The 17,055-nt window shown below is 43.4% G+C and overlaps 1 protein-coding gene across 4 annotated transcripts in view; it reads right to left on the bottom strand.

The window, feature by feature from the left end:
- Positions 1-17,055, bottom strand: part of OTUD7A (OTU deubiquitinase 7A) — a 44,936-nt gene that overhangs the window by 4,997 nt on the left and 22,884 nt on the right. For 3 of the 4 annotated variants that reach the window (XM_027903664.1, XM_027903665.1, XM_027903663.1), the window contains exons 6-10: positions 13,310-13,411; positions 11,759-11,886; positions 10,590-10,702; positions 4,340-4,467; positions 2,687-2,836 (exon numbers count right to left, since the gene is read on the bottom strand). In XM_027903664.1, coding sequence (XP_027759465.1) covers positions 2,687-2,836; positions 4,340-4,467; positions 10,590-10,702; positions 11,759-11,886; positions 13,310-13,411 — 621 coding nt within the window. The remainder of the gene's footprint in view (positions 1-2,686; positions 2,837-4,339; positions 4,468-10,589; positions 10,703-11,758; positions 11,887-13,309; positions 13,412-17,055) is intronic. The other variant, XM_027903666.1, reaches the window with a different exon arrangement.

Genomic DNA, 17,055 nt, shown 5'->3' on the forward strand with positions numbered 1-17,055 from the left:
TCAAATACAGACATGTATGTATTAAACAGGTGTGACTGTAGATGCAGGGGTTCAGAGAGCTCCAGAGGCTGCTCCTGGTTACACAGAGCACAGTTACAAGTGGCTGGGCTCACCAAGAGCCTCCTCTTAGGAAGGTGTAGCTCTGAGCTCTCAGCTGCACTCTGACAGTTCCAAACCTGTTTGATTTTGGACCTGTGCCACCTGTGCCACTCTTACTGGCACATTTAACAGCCGTGGCTCTGCCCCCGTGTGCCAGAGCATCGCTCTGCTGACAAGGTACAAACCAGCACTGCTGGAGCATCCTTGTGCCAACCTCTACTTCCTGCACAGCAGGGAGAACAACAGGAATGCTGTGGTTGCTGTGGTCTCCAACAGCAACCAGCCAGGCAGCTGAAAGCTGAAGCATTCCCTTCAGCCCAGAATAAATGCCAAATGCTCTCTGCTGCTCCACAGAACTGGAGCCTGTGTATTCAAGGCCCTGCAGTAAGACATGTACACCTGGGTTGTACAAAACCAAAACTACTTTGATTCACTGACCCTTGCCATTAACCTGGATGAACTTATACATGAAACCCAGTAGTTAATGTTTCTGATGCTGTGCTGGGTATTTGGTAGGGTTCTCTCTCCCAGCACCTTTCCTGTGGGAATACAGGTGTGGGAAAATCCTACAGAAAGACAGTTTATAACCACAAGAACGATATTATTGCTAGCACTTGTGGGAGAAATCAAAGATATAACCTCATTATCAAACCCAGGATCTTGCAGTGTGTGACTAACAGGAATATATGGCTGCTAAGATGAGAGTTATGTTTCAGTAGGTGACACCTACTGAAGGTGTCACACTGAGGAGCAGGTACTGAGAGGCAGGGTCAGAGCAGCTGAACAGCAGTGTCCCTCACTGCCTTTGTCAATCCCATCCCTGGGAGGACACAACAACAGCAAAAGGTTTGGTGGATGGCAGTTCCCCTGACTGCAGAGAGAGTTCAGCTCTGTGTATCCAGTCATTTACACACAGAGGCTCTGTAAGACCTGTGATCATGAAGCCTTGGATGAAGGCAGACAGATGTGCCTGAGATAAATGAGGCTTCTGTCAGTCTGCTGATATCATTCTGATCCCAGTTGTTAGAAAGGAAGAAATGGACGCTGGCTGCTCCCCCAGACAACTTTACAGCGTATCATCAGCAACCATCAACAGTGAGACCATGTCTTTAAAGGCTCTCCAGAACTCCAGCTTCATTCATATCACATTTTTGCATTAAAAAGGGATAGATTTACTTTTCAGACTTTCATTTCTCAGAAGGTGTTTCACGTCATTCCTCGGGGTTTTCCTACGTGAAAAGCCTTTTCCTAAGGGCTGTTCTTCTGCTGCCTGAGGGTTGGAAGGCAGCTCCAATATCCCAGCACATAATGCCAAGGCCAGAGATATTGCCAAGCACCTGCCTACAAATCCCTGACACAGTTATGTGCCAGTGGAGGCTGAATAGCTGGACTGGCCTGATTTTTCCCCCTGAATATCTGACACCTCGAATATCTGACATCTGGATCAACCTTCTTCTCCATTTCAGTCTGATGATTCAGTCTCCTCTTGACCAGCCCAAGGTTGCCAATGCTACAGGCAGTCCCTGGTGCAGTTTCCCATCTCACACCACCTCATGGAAAAGCTCTCTGCTCCTCCCAAGAGGATGACAAACCAGAGGTCAGATTCCTGTGTGGAGATGCTACAGCAAAATCTGCTGTTCAAGAGCTCCCTCTTTCCTCCTTTTCATCATTGTGCTGAACACCTTCCTCTCTGCCTTGCAGAGCTGCAGCACTGCTGACTGTCTCAGGCATGGGCACTGCCTGATACATCCCAAATCAGGGGAAATGCACACAGGGTTAGGGAATCAAACGAGGGACATTTAGGTGCCTCTGGACCTCCCTAGGAAGGAAGATGGAATGACATTCCCTCAAGAGATCTCAACAACCTGCACACATTCCCATTCACTTGACAGCTTATAAGCATTCATGAGGGATTTAAAACACCTTGGAAGTATCATCAGGAAAAAATAAAAGACTCATAACTGAAAGCAAAACTGCCTTGAATTTTTCCAAAGCCTCATCATGTTTTTGGCAAAACAATTTTCCCTTCCCCACAAAAGGAACAAAGACAGATAGGAGTTCATCTCACAGCTTTCTATTATCAAGCAAACAGCTCTAGCAAATAAGGGCTACTAATGCAAGAACAGATCCAGTCCTGAAGCTCTTGTCACTCCCAATCCCATATCCAACTTGGCACAGAAGTATCTGGTCAGTCTTTCTGTTCCAAAGCAGGACAGAAGACAGCAAGGTAAAAACATTTCACCTAAATGTTTTTAAATGAGAAGAGTGCATTTAGCACACTAGAAAATAATATATTTTTTTCCATTACATGAGTTTTTAACAGTAATCTGACTCCCACTTTAGCTTCTAAACGCTTTACTAACCCAAACTACCAAAGGCCCTCAAGAACCCAGAGGCACAGCAGGTAACTACGGTTGTACCTGTACATTTATGTACATTTGTGGAACTGCCTGTCAGAAATAAATGCAGCAATAAAATTTAGTGAAGATTGTTTCGTCTCTGAGAGCTAAATACACCCACAGGTAGGTGAAGGTACTTTGTGCATTGTATTCAACATTTACCTGGTGGTGCTGTGTTTAGAGCATACCTTGTTCTCTCTGTTGGTCTTTTTGTTCCATGGAAACCAGAGCTGAGAAATGGGCCTGATCATAGGCCAGCACGAGGGGTGAGCAGTGGCACCTGTTCGGGAGAACTTCCAGGGGCAAATAAATTCCTCCAAACGGGATCGGAGCAAAGGCTGCAGAGGAAAAGGAGACCTTTCAGCTGTGTCAAAGAACAGACAATAACTGTGCTGCAAGGTGTTCAGAGCTCCAGGAGAGCAGACTAAAGCAGAGTGATCAGTGCAGGAAACAGTCATAACAGGTAAAATTTAATTATAAAAATGTCAGTACATACACTACAAACAATAATGAAAACCTTCTGCTCTTTCATATTTTCTCCTTGCTTTAATTGTTTGGTAGTAAAGTTATTAAGGTCTTATAACAAAATCTTGATGACTCTCACACAGGTATGCAGATTTGTACCCTCCTGTAACACTTCTAAGGAGAAGGGTATTTTCTGCTAATTATCAGTCAATACACTCAGTTCTTTTGGCAACAGGCCCTCCTCGTGCCTTCTACTGACAGAGTTCTGGGAGAAGCTTGACAAACATGTTTGTGGTCCACACATTTCATCACACACCTTATACATCTGTGAGTGTGTACAGGTATGTACGCCTGATGATGTTAAGGAAAGACTCAAACAATCCTACCAGTAGATAAATGGGATGCTCCACCTGTAGGGGGAAAATCTTGCTTTGGAAGATTCTACACTTGTTTCTATATATAATTATGGGAAGAGCGAGTTTGGGCAGGAAAATTCTCTCAATGTGTTTGCTTCTGACCAATTATTTTTCCCTTTGCTAAAAAACCACCAATCTTTATCGCTGAAATATTTCCAGAATGAGTTCTTGTGAACCCAGGCTGGCTGTGACCAGTGCCTGCATTGTCATTCAGGGGTTCTTCCAAAACTCACAGAATCATCTACAACCATTACTTGTAGCTCATAATCTGAATGGAAACTGAAGCTACACAGCATTTTCCCATGGCAGTAAATTTCTGTAAACTCCATCACCTGTTTAACATCTTCCTTTAATCAACAAAACATCCCCCTTTAATTAAGCAACACATTATCATGAACTAGTATTCTATTAGTTCACTGTAGAAAGTGAGTGAGATGAATTTAATCCTTCCAGTCCTGCTCAGACAGTGTCCAGCTGGCTTCAACATTTGTGTGCTCACATGTGCAAACTGAATAAAACATTCTGGAAACTTCTGAATGATAAACTGCAAGGAAGAGGAGTCATTAAAAACAAAAATCCAAGACATACACATTCGAAATTTGATTTTTCAAAGTCAGATTAGATTGATTTCTGCAGGGTTTTAAGGGACACCAAAATAACACAGCAAAATCAGAACCTTGTTAACGCAGACCAATCAGAAATGCATCGTGCAATCTCGTGGTTATTAAGTTAATAGCCAATATCCAGGATAAACAGGTTTTCATCAGGACTTTCATGATTACCCTGTAGTTTTTACTTTCATCTGACAGAAATGGACTGAGCACCATCCTGTGCTTTCAGAAAAAGGCAGCAGCTCTGCCCTGAACACCCCGAGAGGTGACAGCTGGCTGTTTGTTTGTGTGTGGCAGTTCAGGACTGATCCCATTCCCGAGGAGCAGAGATTCCCAGCAGAGCTCTTACCTTCCCCCCCTGAGTCTCTCAACATCGTGTCTGCTACCACAACAATGGGTCTCCTCAAAATGTGGGCTAAGACAAACACATGGAACTCTTCCAGGCTCTCGTACACGGGGTCTTCTGCATTATCCACTCTGGAAGACACAGCATTGAGACTGCTTTGAGCCCCCCTGAGCCAAGGACTGACACTTCAGTGAGTCAGCACATCCCAGCAGCTGGTCAGCCTTCAGCATTATATCCCACTCTTCTGAAACACATATTCCAATGACTGAAATAGGTACCACAAGAAACAGGGAAGGAGAATGCATTTTTGGAAATAAAATAATAGCAACAGAGAAGATGTTTTCACTTGCAGACTCCATGCTAGTTCAGTAGTCAGCAAAATTCATTCCTTTCTGATATTGTTTGGTAGCCTAGCAGGAATAGAAAAGGTGATTCTTAGCCAAGCTGTTGGAGTAAATCTACTTTTGTCACAAAAATCATAATTTCACATGACACCCTTGGCACAAGGACCCCACAGTGTCTTTCTCGTTGAGGTGAGTTTACCTTGGCAATGGAAGGAACACTGATACCCACCTGAGCAGGAGCAATTTACCTGACTAAGTTGGCAGCTTTTTTTTTTTTTTTTTTGATTGTTACCAGAAGTTTTTTTCTTTAAGTTGGGGAGGGGGTACCTGTGTAAGGAACTGGAGATTCATTGTCCTGTTAGATTTTCCAGTGAGCTGAATTCCACCTGCTTTCAGGGAGGCTGATGCAGGAGGCTGCAGGAGGCTGATGATTCACTGATCAAGCAGTGAGACACCTCTCCTTCCCCACCTCCCTCCTCCTATTACCCAAACTCATCAGGAAATTTTCCCTGATGTTCAAACCACATTCCTCATTTGGTAATTTCTTCCCATATTCCTCACTGAACTCTTCTCCGTGCTTGGCTGTGACAGCTTTTCAGCATTTGCAGTCCATTATGTCGCCCTCAGAGCAATTTTTTAGCCAGAGGACAGTCAGGGGGATCATGTTATTGGCAAGACAATGTGCCAGAAAGATTTCCAGCTATTTTCTCAATTAGTATTTCCTATCAGCCCTAATTTTTTTTCCAAATCCTCTAATTATTCCTCATCTCCTAGTTGATGAGGTTTCTAGAACTGAAAGGCACATTCCAGCTGTCTCAGAAGGATCTTTATCCCTTTGCTCAGCTGGTGCCATGCCCAACCGCACAGACTCCAGAATTCCACCGGCTGTTTTTGCTCTTCAGTATCACATAAGTTGTTTCACTCACTATCTGTGACCAAACTCCCCCATTTCCAACCCTCCTGTTGTATCACACGTCCTGTTCCATCAGTCCCCGTCACAGGAGCAGTGGCTGAGCTTGTGAGGGAGCTCTGGAGGTCCCTTGTCCCAGCAGGGCCACCCAGAGCCGTGTCCAGACAGTCCCCTCAGCCTCTCTGGGAAACCTTTCCAGTGTCCAGTTCTGTGTCATCAGTGCCAGGAATTCCTGTGGGCTCTTCCTGTTTTGTGTTATTTCAGTGGCACTGCTGAGGATTCAGTATGAATTTTGCTAAAGATTAATGAGAATGAAAAAATCATCATTAACAAGTGTGTCCATGGCAACCTACCACATCCTTTGATCCACTTATCATTCCACTTTTTTTTCATGGATCTTTATTTATGCTAGCTCCATGGCCACGAAAATTGTGGACAAAATAATTTTGTCAATGTAACATGAAAGCAAAGAAAATTTAGGAAACTGAAATTAATTCCTCTGTTCATTTAAAGCTAATTTTAAATAATGAAATCCACTTACAGATCTGCATTGCACAATCCTGCTCCACCAGAGCACTTTAAATAATTTATCTTGATTGTAAGAGCACATTAACAGAAAAAAAACCCCAAACAGATAAAAATAAAAATAAAAATCTCAGTCTGATCGACAGGACCAAACACAGTGGATACTTACTGAGCACTCCAGAGAGTCTCTCTCATGGAAAATCTAATTTGTACTGCAGGCAGCAAAGCAAGAAAAGCTTTTTTCAACAAGCTGCAGCTCCACCTGGCTGTGTGCTGGCTGTTCCTCTGCTGCCTGGAAACTCTGAGAAAGGTCTGTTTTCCTGTCCTTGGATTTCCTTCCAAACAGCTCCCTGTGGTCACCTTGCTCTTCTCCCCCATCCAGAGCCTCCAGATTCCCAGTGAGCCCAACAGACTCAAAATGGCCATTCCAGTTTAGGCTGAGTTTTGGGATTCAGGCTTTGCAAGAGAGCGATGCCCACAGGCAGTGAGAGGCACCGGAACAACGTGGCAAGTGTGAAGCTCTCCTGCCTGGGGGTTTGTTAGGAACGTGAGATCAGAATGACATCCGAGTTTACATCCTCTATTTGCCACCATTTCATTTCTGACACCTCTTCTTTTCCTGCTTATCAATCCCCAAATAAAAACCACCACAAAGCAGAGCTGCAGCTCCACAGCAAGTCCAGATTCCCACTGCAGGTGGAGGAACCTCCCCGCTGGTTTCCTTGCAGGTGTTAGCAATGAGCTTCACCTCAGCCCCAGAGAATGGCACAGGCCTGGGACAGCCTTTCACTCTCCAGGAAAAGAAAAGGGATTTTGCACTGACTAAAGGACACACAGAATGTGAATGCTTTGAGTCCCACACCTGAATCACCAGGCAGTTTGAACACTTCAGGCTGTGCTGGGCTTCAGGACAACTTCCACGAACTGCAAATGGGCCAGATGAGAAGATGTGCCAGCCATTACAAACCTCAGCTAATCATCCAGAGATACACTGTTATAACGAACCATTTCCTACCTGCACCCTAGAACTGCTGCATATACTGGACAGTTTAAAAGAAATATTACTCCTGGAACAGACACCAGATCAAATAAAAATAATTTTAAAGGCATTCCTTTGTTAAATGGTCTAAACCAAATTCTCTGTAAGATGAGGGTCTTGGATGGCTTCAGTAGTTGTGTGTGAAGAACTGCACGTTCTCAATACCTCACCTAGTCCAAAACCAGAAAGAACACCTGCATCTGAGAGGTATTTCCTGTCTCAGTGTTGGGGGTTTCTGCCTTAAATAAAACTCTAACGACACACAGAAGGATTACAGCACTGTCCTCTCCCTTCCTCCCCATCTAAAATCCCTCGATTCTGTTAATAAGGTCAGCAGCACAGACAGGCTACAGGTGACAGTTAACACTTGCCAAACCTGCCCCAGCTCAGCCCGTGACACACCAGGCAGGTTTGCATCGAGGGAGTAACAGCAGTGCCTTTCACTCCAGCACTGCGCAGGCTCTGACTGGCACGAGTCTGCACAGGGAAAGAAGGGGCTGCAATTTTCTCTGGAGCAGGATGGCACAGTTAATCCTCAACACAAAACAGGGTACAAGACATTTTCCCTTTTCCAAAGCACTTGCTTCAGTTCAGTACCCCTGGTTTTGCTGGTAAATGGAGATAAGTGAAGCAATTACGTTAATCTGGAATTCATTTTTTACATTTACAGAAATATGTGCAAATCTGTTTCAAAACAAGAATCTGCTTCATAATGAATTGTTTGGTCTGCCTTAGTGCTTGGAGGATTTTCCATGCTGGCAATGAGAACTTATGAACCAGGTTTTCCTGTGTTCCCTTTTTCTTTCTTCCCAACTTCCCAGCCTCAGACCGAGAGTGCTCTCAAAGGAGGGATCCTGGGAGATTTAGTGACAATTGATGTCCTCTGCACATAGTTCACTCTGAAAAATAACTAAAAGGAGCTTGCAGGTGAATGAGAAAGCACAATTCCAGACTCAGCTTTGTCACTGAATTCTTTTGAAGAAGATACAACTTCTGATGCTTTAGCTAATCCTGACACCAAAGGAAAATTCATCTCATCTACAGTTCAAAGACTGATGGGCAAGCTTCCTTAATATAGCACCTAACAAGAAGACATAATATAACCCCCCTCTCAAAAATACTATTTTGATATTCCTTTTCCTTATCAAAGGCCCTACAGGAGATCATTAAATTGAGAAAGTAATTCATTCTGCCACATTCATTCTGTCTTTGAAATGAATGTAAAGAGAAATGCATATTCACATGTTTGTTTAATGGGCTGTTTCTTGCCTGATTCCTCTTTCAGTGTTCAAAGGAAAAATTAACTGTTGCCTATTTTTAATTCCCTTATTTTGATTTGCAAAAAAAGATAAATGCAAGCCATGATGGGAACATTAAACCCAACTTAAATGAATTCTTTATGTAATAGGACTACCCCTGTGTAAGTACCTGGGAACTGAAGGTGGAGATGGTCCATGCCTGGCAAATGCAACACTGGAGGGCATCTCTGACTAGCAGATATGATGTGAGACACACAGAATGAAACAGGGAGAATAAGGTCAGAGAAACTGGAGCTGAATGACCAAATTAATACAAATACCAACTGGACTGCATTAGAACACTGAACTGTATCACCAGGAAAAGACCTACAAAGACAGCAAACAAACCAGAGACTAAAATGAAAATAAATCTCTTTTTTAGCTTCAAAACAGAAGACAGTGAGACACGTTATGGCTGGCAGTTTTCTAAGCAATGTCCTCCTGCATTCACACAATTACCTGTCTTTAATAGCACAGAGTCAAAAGGAGAATATCTTTCACAGCCCAGAGAAAATCTTCTAAGGACTTTGTAACTCTCACTGTGTCATCTGCCTTCTTTTGTCAATTTACTTATCACCACATGGAATTTTCTGCAGGGGAAACAGTAGCTAAAGAAAATTATGCACCAAGTAAGCAAACACTAAATATTGGAAGTGCTAAACACTAGACACAAAAACTAAAGCTTCTGCATTCCAAGGCTGATCAATAATCTACTGGTGGAAATAACTGCACTGAAAGTGAGGGATGGTTTATCACATTATTATTATTTAAAGCAGATCCTAAGTGTGGATCAGGGCTGTTTCAATGTTGTAGATGCTGTTTCATCCCAAACTTTTTCACAATTATATTTCTGTATTTTTTCCAATAGCTTCTCAACAGCTGAACTAAATGCAAGGCAGGAGACGGTACTGGGTTTTTGCCTGAGACCATCAGTTTGTCTGGTTCTGTTTATAATAAGCTAATTGACTGAAATGCTACTAATTGAACACCATAGAAAGATTAAACATGCAGACTAAGCTGGTCTTCAAGCAAACACTCTCCTCCCTTGCTTTCCTGGTAGCACTGGGTAGTGACAAACACTGCAGCTCTGCAGAGTGCAGTCAGAGCAGCTGCAATCAGCCTGCTCATGGAATCAGTGGGGATGAACAGACAGGAAATTGGGCGAGAAAAGAACCAAATGGAGTTCTTAGAAACACAGACAAACCCCCTGCAGAACCTTCCTGCAACATCAGACTGTACTGGGATGACAGGGAATCAGTTTAATGTTAAATAAACAGCCCTTAAACACTTCTTGCATTTGAGGGCACTGTGGATGTTACATGGGTTTAACAGGAGCTTGAATAGTCAAAGGAAGTGCAACTGTTCCTACTGCTGCAATAGTAATTACCACAATTTTTAGTTAAGCTTTTTAATAACTGTACAAAGACTGAAGTGGCACATTGATTTTTCAGAATGGCTTCAAGAGACTACAAACTGTAACTCAATATTCTACCTATTCCACATCCAAATATTTAATCTTTAGCTCTAATACTGAAATTACGACTTTTTTTCCCTCCTGTATCTTTAGGGTTAACAGCATTTTAGAGTAGAAACACATTGCAGATTTTGTGTTTGAACTGTGAAGCAAAGAAGCACTGAAATAAATGTCTGAATATGAGAAGATGGCTGTGATCGAGTACACAAGAGGGGAGATCCAGGATAAACTATTTTCTTGCAGAGTGCTATTAGAAGGTAGGATGTTATTCTGTCATTCCATGTCCCAGTGAAAATACCCAAGCAGGGGCCACCTTCCTGCTGAGTGTTCCTCAAACAAAAAGCTCCACATCTTCAGTGAGAGCAGACACTTCATCTTCTGGAAGCTAAGTGAGACTGACAACCTGCTTGTTCCAGGAACAAAGAAATTAGGATTGGTTAAATCTAGACTCTTGGATAAAAGTGACCTCAAGTTAGTGTGGTAACTGCACAAGAAAACATAATGAAAATGCTGAATATTACAAGGGGATATTCAGATAATTACATTCTAGCAGGCTAAAAAAAAAAGCACAGCAGTTGAAAGGCAGTTTGCTGGTGCTTTAAACACCTTCATTCACGGTTTTCCTGCTGAGAACAAACCCCCCAGGATCTGCTCTGCACTTACCCCCCGCCGGTGCCTCCGTTCTTGCTGAAGTGTGTCCGAGGCTCACTCGACGCCAGCTTGAGCAGCTCGTTCCACTCCCGTTCCCACTCCTCCTCCGTGTACACCAGGCCTGACTGTGGGCAGAGCAAGAGCTTTATGTTCTGCTGGCACACAGGGGGAGCAGAGCTCTGCCCCCCTGACTGCTCTGTGCCTCACACAGCACACCGCTTCATCTCCTGCACCATTAACGCTTCAACATTTCCATTCAGCTGAAAGAATAGGAACTTATTAAACAAAGATCTCAGCTGACTGCACAGTGGGTTGTATTTCCAGATGTGGGTCTGCTGAGTGCTCCACTCCTGGGAGCCAGTTATTCACACAGAATTCCCTGCAACCACGGTTCACGTGCTTTACTGCCCACTTCTGGAGGTTTGCTTCCTTCCCACTACCTGCAAGTACTGTGAATGCCCTCCTGGGCAGACAGGTGGGGCTTTCTCCTCCTGTTCAAGAGTAAAAACGGTATGAAACTGCTTCTGTACCCCTGTTTTTCAGGTAGCCTGAAACAGCTGAGTCAGTCACAGCTCAGCTGTGTTCTCACTGCTGATGCCAACAAAAACCAGATTACAAATATGCCACAAACACTGAAGCATATTCACTTGCTTGCATCCAGGGTTACTCCTGAAATGGGTTTTCCAGCCACTGTTTAGGCACAGACATCTTCAGAAAATAGCATGTTGAGGTACAGCTTTCAATCAACAGTCAAACCAAATCTACCAAATTATTTTAGTTAGGAAACATCCACTCAATGTTTGGTTGCAGCTCTAAGGATCCCAACTCCCCATTCTGGGAAATCTTACCCAAATGTGGGTTTCTCTCTCTTGTGGATTTCATGCACTTATTTTATAACACTTGTGACAGCTAAATTATACATTTGGGTTTGCAGCCCAAAATTTTCTAAAGGTTCTAAACTTATCTTAGACCTGTTTAGGGACAAAACTGTGCAGAGATTTGCCCACGAAGCTACAAGCACGTTCTTATTCTGATATGAAAACTTTAAGTACAAGTATCTCTCCCTGTGCAATATGGAAGGCCAAGGAATTTGATAGCAATGAAAACTTTCGCACCAAACTCCAGAAGAATGCTTTTAATCCTAAATGGTGTTAACAAAACTGCCTTCAGGCCATACAGACCTCTTTATTCTGCTGGGTCTGTTGCCATCTCCACCTCCTTTTGAGTGCTTCCCTCTCAGCTCCACTCCTCATCATCGTGTAGAGAGCTTTCCGTAGAACCAGGTCCCGGTCGTGGAATCCCCACATCCCTAAAGCAGCACAGGAGGACAGGCACTTTTAAACGAGCTGCAGTGAAACAGAAATAGCTGATATATCATTTAACATTCTCCTCAGCAGATTTTTAAGGTTTCCAAAAGAAGCAGTCAATATAAATGCACTAAGGAACAACAAGAGGGATTCCAACACATTTTTAACTGTGACTGAGGAACGGCTGAGGACTTGAGCTGTTCCACTGTTTGCTTGCAGGCAACTTCAACTGTGCTGCAAGCCACGGAATATTCAGTGCACAGGTTGGTTTTGGCTGCAGTTGCCAACAGGGTCTGCAGGCACAGGAATGTTAATGAGCACTGCAGGTACTTCTGAGAGTCACAGCTGACACCAACACCCAGAGGCTCCGACTCTCACTCAGCATGAGGGCACATCCCTTTGGCTTCAACGCCCAAGTGAAGAGACGAACATTCAAGATGATAGAAAGTCTAAAAATATGACCAGCCACAGGCTTTTCATCTCATTTTAGGGTAATAAAACATCTTTATGTAGCTGCGAATAGCACTCCTACAGCAAAAGAGAGCAGAGCTCTCCCCAGGACATGTGCCCATGGACAGCCACGTTTCAGGGACTACGTTGTCAGCTGCTGTTTTCAGGTCCAGACACACCAAACATTTGCTGTAAATAACACAATTCCTCCTAATTAAAAATAAAGTGAACAAAGAAAGATAAAAGGATCCTTGGGAACAGCAAAAGCTCTTTTCTTATTATTTCTTTCAACAAGAAGAGTCTCTTCAAAATATTAAAAATCCCAGCCTTTAAAAAAAGTCACCTTTCAGAGTTCTGCTGGTGGAAGATTTTAGCAACTGCAACAAAAAATAAGTTTCCTCATAATAGGTTGGGAATGAGAAAGCATTTCAAAGACTTTCAGATTTACAGGTTCCTACTGACTTGCAGTCAAGCTTCAAAGATCTTGTATTAACAATTAATTAATCAATTGGAAGTTATTTTAATTCACCCCAAATGCTGAGACTCCGTAAGGAACTAACAGAGATAACAGCTTGATGTTGCATTCTTGAAGACAGCAAGAGAACCATTTAACAAAATCAAGAGAATGAATGCAATTCCTTGTGCACAGAGAGGACAATCCTGCAAAAGCACCTGGAATTTGCCTGTTCCAGAGCTGTTAGGCTGGGAACAGGAAAACATAAGGAAAATGTAAATCACTGATGTTTATGATACACGGGTTTTAGCACTGTTCCAGTTACCCTTCTTCTATAACCTAATAAAACTTCTATTTTCCTGCTTTAGGCATGCTTGAGGGAGAAACCAAACTTCAGTGACATTTAAAGAATATATTGCTCCAAACCAGACTTTTAACACCAGTCTTTGCATCTCCCGTGTTCCTGAGCTTGTGCAGGAAGTGTTCCTGGCAGAGGGTTTGGGGTGCAGGGTGTCCCTTACCCAGAGAGGCAGCGTGCAGCAGGCAGTTCCCATCTCCCGTGGTGGCCAGGGGCAGCAGGCGTTTGCAGCTGGTGCACACCGTGGACCACCAGTTGAGTCGGCCTGGAGAGAGAGAGGCTGTTGAGGTGGAGGAGGGGGCAGGACGTGTGCTGTGTGCAGGAATCAGCGTTTCTGACACAGAGAAAGCAAACAGGACTATGTGGAAAGCATCCCTGGGGATAAGCAAGAGCGGCTGAGCAGCAGTGGTGAGCAGAGCTGGTGCACTTCCCAGGTAATGCACAAGTGAATCATTGAATGAATAATGCAAGAGGCAGCCTGTGGTGACTCCACATCTTTGTTTGTCCTCTTTTGCAGACTTTTTCCCCTCCAATTTCTTGCCTTGCAAGCTGAAGGAAATAGTATCTCTATATTTGTACAGTCTTGCACTCAAGGTTAAATCCCTCAAACGGAAGAAAGTTCAAACGACAAGGAAACTTCTCTCCATTAATAAGTTTTCATTACAAAATTATACTGAAGTTTATTTGTAACAACAGCTAATACATGTTATGGGAAAAATAGTATAACTATTTAATATGTACCCCAGTTACTTGTTCCGGATACTAAGAACTACGTAATTAAATTGCAATTAGTCAGTATGGAGTGAGAGTACTACACTGTAAAGATGCAGAGCAGATCAACAAGTAAGCCCATTTGGTAATCCTCATGATTTTAGCAGCTGGTTTGTAATTGAACATCACCTCAGACTAGGCTTACTTAGTTCTAAGTTAAATATGCATTCAAAGAAGCTTATTTTAAAGCACTATTAGACAGCCTTTGGAAATAAGGAGTTACCATTTTTAGCAACTCCTGTGTCTGAAATAACAACTTGCCACCTACTTTTTGCAGCCTGCCTTGGTGGAATCACATGCAGTAATGAGTTATACCAAGTGCTGCATAAAGCATAGTTAGAAGACCTAAAACCAGACAGACCTTAGGTAGGATTTAAGGCCATAATGAGTGGCATTGCTTTGCAGATTAACCAGCAGCTATCGGTAATAAATGTCAAAGTCTGCTGTTTATGGATCTTTTGAGTAATGGAAGGTTTCTATAAAAGTGATCTTCCATCCAGTAAATTATGCAAAAAATGTGTGGGGCTTGGTTAACATCATAAAGCTTATGGCTTACTAAAAAATTAGCAGAAAAGGGTTTATTATTGGATTATAACAAAAAAGTGGTGCATTTTCCTTTTTCAAATCTAGTGCTTACAGTGGATCCCTTTAGGGAAACAACAGGAAAGTGGAACTTAAATGAAAACTGGAAGCAGTTCTTCCTCAGGCTTTTTTCTGTCTGCTTTGATAATACAACACTTAGGGACAAACTAGACCCATTTCTCGCTCTTCCTCCCTCTGTTGGTCTCCTACTTCATCTTGCTTCTTACTTTCTCACAAAATTAATTGAATCTTTAAAAACCCAATTTAAAGAAACTGATCTTATTTTACAGCAAAAATACTCTTGAGATTTAATATAGTCATATTCTAGTACATTAAAATTTGATCTCAGTGTTAGATCAAGATTAAAAGTCCTGGCCAGGTGTCCTGGTTTAGCCCCCAGCTGACATCTGAGCACCCCCAGGGTAAAAGTGGCAAAACTCATGGGTTAAGGTAAAACAGTTAAACAATAGAAATAAATAATAACAACAACAACAATAATAACAGTAAAGAAGGAAAAAAGAAAATAAAAATAGGAGAAAGAAATAAACCCCCCAAAACCCCACATGATGCAAATGAAAAACAATTGGCCACCACCAAGCAACCGACACTCAGCCAGCTCCCAGCCAGAATTCCCCATCATTTACACACTCAGCATGATGCCATGTGCTCTGGAATATTCCTCAGGTCATCTGGGCTCAGCTCTCCCTGCTGTGTCCCCTCCCAGCCCTTTGTACCCCCCCAGCCTCCTCCCTGGCAGAGCACGAGAAGCTGGAAAGTCCTTGACTTGGAGTGAGCCCTGCTCAGCAACAACTGAAACATCAGCATGTTCCCAACATCATCCTCGTCCTGAATGCAGAACACAGAGCTGCACCAGCAACGAGGAAGAAAATTAACTCTATCTCAGCCAAAATGGAATATGCATTAAGAGAAAACTAAGGGAGGTGAAAGATGGGAGAAAGTGTGAAATGTCATGTCCCAGCTTGTAAAGTTTTACCTCAGACTGAGTGTGATTGTCTTTCAACACAATTCACTGTGCCATTAACAGCCCTCTCTCCACAGCCAAGCACACCAGCCTTAGGCCAAGTCCTCAAAAGCTCTGACAGAGCAGACACTGCACTGAGGAAACACCTCCATCTGTGCACAGTGGGACTCAAGGTCTGCTTTCCTGCGCTTGCTGAACGTGTGGCTAAAGCTGACACTTTGATGGCTTTTCTTTTACTTGTGGTAGGGCATTTTGGAGAGCTTTCCCATGTGGAATCTGGAGCATTCAATATCCATGCTGCGAGTTGTGCTTTATATGGAAATACTAAAACCAAGCTAGCTGATTATTTTCTTGAGACTGGTAAAAGCTTATTCAGAAACATGTTCGATAGTGGCAGAGTTAAAGTGAAAAAATAAACAGTGGTAGAGTCTCTTATTAAGAGACAGCTTGTTACACAAGCTCAGTTTCCCTAAGAAACCAGCCTTCCTTTCATTTCTCCAGTACATGGTATTTCCAGAAACCCACCTCCCATCCATCCCCCAAGTGGAGCAAGTCACAAAATTACCTTTTCAGCTTCCAAAGCGAGTCTAACTCTGGACACCCCCCAACATTTTCAAAAGCAATCGTTCACCCCAAACACTCCCCGAGTCCCCCCTGGAGCCCAGCAGCAGTGACTGCTCAGGGTGTGCCCAGCACATCACAGCCCACCCACAACAGTCACACAGCAAGAGGTGCTGCAACCTCAGACCCTCCTGTCAGCAGGGCCACTTCCACACTTCTCGTGTTTCTGCGTGACCAGCTTTGTTTATTCCTAGTTTCAGGTCTATACAACAAATGTGCACTCGCAAGTATTGATGTGAAGAAAATTACAAGAACAGATTTTCTACGTGGGCTTATAATGCTCATTCAGTGTCTGCTGACATTTTAAAATGAAAGCATTCACCAATACATTTTCAGAGCTTCAGAGAAAGGACCTCTTTGCAGGAGCTCTCTCTTTTAGCCTAGATGATGAAGTCAGCTTTGCAGCAGCATCTGCAAGGCTACTCATATCTACTCATGTCCTTGAAACGGAATGTCGAGCTGTGCACGAGGAAATCAGCACAAGTGGGCAATGAAAGAAACGCTTCACTCTCAGCCTGGTGCACGAGGAGCTGCACTCTGTCCCCAGCTGGAATGCAGATCAACAGCCCTGAAGTCAGAGGGCACAGGGTGGTGCCGAGGCCTGGGTGGCTGCAGGTCCCAGCCCCTGAGCTCAGCCGTCTGCAGGGAGCTGCAGATCCACTGCCACGGCTTTGCCTAATCAGTTCTTCCATAACCTGAGCCAGACCCTTTTCTCTGACATTCCTGCATTTCTCCTACTCTGTGATGCAGCATTTGGCACTCAGACCTGAATTACACGAGCCTGGAAAATCAGGAAGTCAACACAGCTCTCCTGTAATGACAGTGCCTGCTGTCCCAGCACCTGCATGCACTGTGTGAAGAGCTGTTAAAAATTCGGGGATATCAAAATGCTTCTACAACCTCAGAAGACACACCTTTTTCTTTAACAAGGCTTGATTCTTAACAGTTTGGAA

This window comes from Empidonax traillii, unplaced genomic scaffold, assembly GCF_003031625.1.
Source record: "Empidonax traillii isolate 1590-97213 ecotype Southwest subspecies unplaced genomic scaffold, ASM303162v1 scaffold990:size286031, whole genome shotgun sequence".
In the NCBI taxonomy this organism is placed as follows: domain Eukaryota; kingdom Metazoa; phylum Chordata; class Aves; order Passeriformes; family Tyrannidae; genus Empidonax; species Empidonax traillii.